A 5,905-nucleotide genomic window follows, 5' to 3' on the forward strand; every position below is an offset into this window, starting at 1 on the left:
CCCCCCTGAACCCCCGACCTCCCTTTTTGCTGAAGCTGAGCTGTTTCATTAATTGGGTGTGAAGAGAATAAAAAGATTTTGATATCTTTATGCTTCACATGTCACATCTGGAACAGATGGCTTTAGTGATTGTTTTCATGGAATTTTCATTTTGGTAGCTTTAATTGTTGTGATTATCATAAAAGTATAACATGATCTGTTAAGAAATTTGAGGTTGTCTTTTTTCCAGCACGTCCATGATAGGTCACAATGCAACATAAGCTGTAAAACAGGGGACTGACAGAGGACTGTGCAAGAATATAAAATTAAAGGGCATATGCTTTGAGCTTTTCTTGGACATTTTATTGGATAATCAGACCCTTTCCTTCCCTCCTTCTTTCCTTCCCTCTTTCTGTTTGTCCCCTTCTCCTTCCCTGCCTCCTTGTCCCCGTTCTCCTTTTCATCCCACTCTCTCCTGGAAAAAAAAGAAATGTTCGTTGTGTGCAGAGATTGAAAAACAGCTGTACCCTGCATAAAGATCATGAGCATGTCTCTCTCTCTCCCTCCCCCCCTCTCTCCCTCTCACACTCCTTCTCTCTCTCTCCCTCTCACACTCCTTTTCTCTCTCTCTCTCTCTCTCTCTCTCTCTCTCTCTATATATATATATATATATATATATATATCTTTCTCTCCCTCTCACCCCCTCTCCCCCCTCTCTCTCCCTCCCTCCCTCTCACCTCCTCTCTCATTGACAGGAATACTCCCTGGAAAAAGCCTTCCACAAGATGGAGGCTGAGTGGGCTGATGTGGTGTTCACTCTCAACTCCCACAGGTACGTGAAGCCCCTGGTTTGTCGTGTGGTCTGTCAGTTGGATGTTTTTAACTCTTTCCAGATTAACATTTAATGTTTGACTTTTTCATACCTTCCAGATTGATATTCAAAGTTTGACTTTTTCATACTTTCCAGATTGATATTCAAAGTTTGACTTTTTCATACTTTCCAGATTGATATTCAAAGTTTGACTTTTTCATACTTTCCAGATTGATATTCAAAGTTTGACTTTTTCATACTTTCCAGATTGATATTCAAAGTTTGACTTTTTCATACTTTCCAGATTGATATTCAAAGTTTGACTTTTTCATACTTTCCAGATTGATATTCAAAGTTTGACTTTTTCATACTTTCCAGATTGATATTCAAAGTTTGACTTTTTCATACTTTCCAGATTGATATTCAAAGTTTGACTTTTTCATACTTTCCAGATTGATATTCAAAGTTTGACTTTTTCATACTTTCCAGATTGATATTCAAAGTTGGACTTTTTCATACTTTCCAGATTGATATTCAAAGTTTGACTTTTTGTACTTTCCCGATCAATATCCAATGTTAGACATTTTAGCTCTCGCAGGGATGTTGCTTCCTGAAACAATGAAACAATGAAAGCTCTTGCAACATCCGTGTCTAATGCTCAGCTGTTTAACTCGTTTTCGATTGGCTCCCATTTCTAAATTTTATAAACTCTCCCTAGATTGGTATCCACTTCCAGATTTTATAAACTCTCTCAAGATTGGTATCTATTTCTAGATTTTTTTTCACTATCTCCAGATTGCTTTTAATTTCTAGATTTGAAAAACTTTCCAGATTGGAATCCATTTCCCAATGTTATAATTCTGCCCAGATTGGTATCCATTTCCAAATTAAATGTGTTCATGGAAAAGATGAACCTGCAATGTTAAAGTCACGAGTCTAGAAGACGTCCTATCAATCTGTATTTTGAGCCTTTCTAAAGCTTTTTTACCCCTTCTCTGTGTGATCATCACTGTGTCAGTGCTCAGCTCTGTCGGAACTTTTGCACTCTCTCTCTCTCTCTCTCTGCCCCACACTTTCAGAGACACGGATATCTGTGTGCTTGGATCCGTGGATGACATCCAGACGCTGCTGGACGACCACATCGTGAAGACCCAGACCATGAGGAACTCGCCGTTTGTCAAACCCTTTGAGGAGGCCATCAAGGTAAAAGCAACTACACCTTGCCCATTTGACACATTGGATAATAATAATAATAATAATAATAATAATAATAATAATAATAATAAATTAATAATAATAATAATAATAATAATATTAATAATAATAATAATAATAATAATAATAATAATAATAATTAATAATAAATTAATAATAATAATAATAATAATAATTAATAATAAATTAATAATAATAATAATAATTAATAATAAATTAATAATAATAATAATAATGATAATAATAATAATAATAATGAGGATAATAACCTTACTAAAACTAAACTCTCTCCATGCACCACCATTCATCTAACACTGCGAGGATCAGCTTCTCCTCACCCAGTATTCAGTATGTTGACATCTTCTCTCTCTTTCTCTCTCTCTCACTCTCTCTCTCTCTCTCTCTCTCTCTCTCTCTCTCTCTCTCTCTCTCTCTCTCTCTCTCTCTCTATGACTCCCTCACTCTCTCTCTCTCTCTCTCTGACTCCCTCACTCTCTCTCTCTCTCACTCTCTCTGACTAACTCTCTCTCTCTCTCTCTGCCCCAGCACTGGGAGGATCAGCTTCTCCTCACCCAATCAGCCATCGATGAGTGGCTCAAGATGCAGGCCCAGTGGATGTACCTACAGCCCATCTTCTCCTCCGAGGACATCAACCACCAGATGCCAGAGGAGGGCAAACTTTTCGCCATGGTCGACCGAAACTTCAAGGACGTCATGTCCAAGTGCGCCAAAAACCCTTACGTGAGTCAAGTGTGTTAAGAACCCTTACACGAGTGAGGTGTGTTAAAAACCCTTATGTGAATGAAATGAGCTAAAAAAAACCATTACCTGAGTAAGGTGTTAAAAACCCTTACGTGAATGAAATGAGCTAAAAAAAACATTACCTGAGTAAGGTGTTAAAAACCCTTACGTGAATGAAATGAGCTAAAAAAAAACCTTACCTGAGTAAGGTGTTAAAAACACTTTTGTGAGTGAGGTGTATTAAAATACTTTTGTGTGTGGATTTTGCTATCAATCACAGATTACTTGATATTTTCAATGCAGCATTGAAATATTATATTATAGCATGTAGTACATCTTAATTCTAATTTTTTTCCGGCATTTAGAAATATTTTAACTTTCCTATAACTCACATATTATTTAATACAGTCCATGCCGGCTTTAAGCACGGTCATCGGGAGAAAGCTTAAGCGTGCTTAAAGCCGAAGCTTGCTTAAGTGCGAAGTAGACATAATCCAGAGATTTTCATGTTGAAAATTCCCCGTGCTATTTCCCTTTGTTTGTAACTAGGCCTATAGCGGTCCCGCAAAAGCGTGCACTGTTATTTAGACACCCGCCATGGGAGTTTTTGGTCGCTTGTTTGTTTTGGGAAATGAAAACTTAATTTAGACGGCCAGTCACGACACAGCACACTAGGCCTACTGTAACACACTGCCTGTGCGTACCACTCCCCGCTGTGCCACTCATACCACCGCCTTCATCCCACCTCGCGCGTGATACACAATCAGGATTACAGGATAGCGAGGGTCAAAGGTGAAATCGCAGCCAGCCTCCCTTTCTCGTCTCCCCGACTCTCTTTGTATTTTTTTTTTGGGGTCGTGTGTAGCTTTGCCCTAGGCCTAGGCTAGATCCTATGTCCGCGCGCACTGTGCATCTCTCTGCCTTCCTCTCCGCCCGTGTGAGTGTGTGTGTCGATCACTTGCGTTCTTTGTGTTTCTCTTGACACACTGCACTGCTGCGATGTAAACTGATTCGAACTTCGGTGCGTCATCATGAAAATATTAACTGTCTTGTAAATGAAGCGTGCTTGAAGTCGAAGTTACCTAGCTTAAAGGCGTGTAATTCATATAGCAAATATTCGGTAAGAGCCGTTTAGCGTGCTTGAGTCCGAAACGTGTTTAAGGCCGGCGTGCTTAAAGCCGGCACGGACTGTATAATATTTCAATGTTGCTATTATTCATACATTATTTAATGTCTTAATTTTCATGTAAACCACACAATATCGCTCAGCACAGTTTTTCCTTCGTGTCGTCTGTGTGTGTTGCGTGTGTAGGTGCTGGAGGCGTGTAGCGTGCCCGGTGTGTTGGACAAACTGATTGACAGCAACGTGCTGCTGGAGAAGATCAACAAAGGGCTCAACGCATACCTGGAGAAAAAGAGGCTGTACTTTCCCAGGTACGGATTGAGTCAAATAAGCTTTTTTTAAAAAGCTGAATTTTCATAGCTATAGAGAAAAAAAAAGAGGCCGTACTTTCCCAGGTGTGTAATAAAAAGAAAATAAATAGGCTGGCTATGTCTCATTCAGATTAGATTTTATTAAAGAAACTAAATTGTCATTGAGAAAAAATCTGCATTTTCTTAGACATGATGTAAAAAGGAGGTATAGGATAAGAAAAATGTGTGTATATTTTTTAAAAAGTTGAATTTTTTGTAGAGTAAAAAAGAGGCTGTACTTGCCTTGGTAGGGATTGAGGAAAATAAGCTGTTTGAGGAATAAAGCTGAATTTTTTTAGGTAAAAGAGAAGCTGAATTTTCTCAATACTTACTTGGAGAAAAACAGGCTGTACTTTCCCAGGTGTGAAATAAACAGAAAAATAAGCTGGCTATATCTCCTTCAGATTAGATTTGAAAGAAACTGAATTCTTATTGAGAGAAAAAGAGGCTGTGGAATAAAAATAAAAATAGGCTGGCTATGTCTTCTTCAGATTAGATTGTACAAGAAACTGAATGTATACTTGGAGAAAAAGAGGCTGTACTTTCCCAGGCTGGGATTGAGTCAAATAAGCTGTTTATTTTCTAAAAAGCTGAATTTTCTTAGGTAAAAAACAAGCTGAATTTTTTCAATGCCTGCTGGGAGAAAAAGAGGCTCTACTTTCCCAGATGCGGATTGAGTCAATTAATCTGTATTTTGAAAAAAAAGAGCTGAATTTTTGTAGGTATAGCGAAAAAAAGAGGCTGTACTTTCCCAGGTGTGAAATAAAAAGAAAAATAGGTTGACTATATCTCCTTCAGATTAGATTGTAAAAGAAAATGAAAAAGAGGCTGTACTTTCCCAGGTAGGGATTGAGGAAAATAAGCTGTATATTGAAAAAAAGAGCGCTGAATTTTCTTAGGTAAAAAAGAAGCTGATTTTATTGAATGCCTACTTGGAGAAAAAGAGGCTCTGCTTTCCCAGGTAGGGACAGAGTGAAATAATCTGTGTATTGAAAAAAAAGTTTAATTTTCTTTAGTAAAAAAGAGGCTGTATTTTCCCAGGTAGGGAGTGAGTTTAATAAGCTGTAGGCCTGTATTGAAAAAAAAAGCTTTGTTTTTGTAGGTATAGAGAAAAAGTGGCTGTACTTTCCCAGGTAGGGATTGAGTGAATAAGCTGTATATTAAAAAAGAAAAAGCTGGGTAAAAGTCTTGGATAAAAAAGAAGCTGAATTTTCCCAGGTACAGAATGCAAAAAATAAGCTGTATTTTGAAAAAAAGCTGAATTTTCGTAGGTATTGAATAAAATAGAGGCTGTATTTTCCCAGTTGTCTTTTCTTTAGTGTAGATTGACAAAAAAAAAGCTGAATTTTCTCAACGTCTACTTAGAGAAAAAGAGGTTGTATTTTCCCAGGTATGGAATATAAAAAAGAAACCGATTGCAATTTTATCAGAGTTTCTTGACTTTGAAACTGAAATGTTTTAGGTATAGAATTTCTAAAGACATTTTTCTCAGGTACAAAATAAGGACTGCGAATGAAAAGAAAAAAAAACCCCAACGCCACATTTTCACGCAAAGATGGAATTGAATGTCTCAATTGAAGACATGCTGTACTTTGATAGTTAATCTCCGAAAGTCAAAGTTCTTACGTCAAAGTCATATCTCGATCACACCGGAGTCGAATAACCCTTGCTGAGTGCTTGGGGGGT

At 37.6% G+C, this 5,905-nt stretch overlaps 1 protein-coding gene across 1 annotated transcript in view; it reads left to right on the top strand.

The window, feature by feature from the left end:
- The window catches only part of LOC101848386 (dynein heavy chain 12, axonemal), a gene marked incomplete in the record, with an annotated part of 110,807 nt that overhangs the window by 24,365 nt on the left and 80,537 nt on the right, over positions 1 to 5,905 (top strand). Inside the window, 4 exon segments of the mRNA XM_035972586.1 lie at positions 735 to 811; positions 1,870 to 1,993; positions 2,552 to 2,746; positions 4,059 to 4,180. Of these exon segments, the coding sequence (XP_035828479.1) occupies positions 735 to 811; positions 1,870 to 1,993; positions 2,552 to 2,746; positions 4,059 to 4,180 (518 nt within the window).

The sequence above is a fragment of the Aplysia californica genome, unplaced genomic scaffold (genome assembly GCF_000002075.1).
Source record: "Aplysia californica isolate F4 #8 unplaced genomic scaffold, AplCal3.0 scaffold00752, whole genome shotgun sequence".
Classification (NCBI taxonomy): domain Eukaryota; kingdom Metazoa; phylum Mollusca; class Gastropoda; order Aplysiida; family Aplysiidae; genus Aplysia; species Aplysia californica.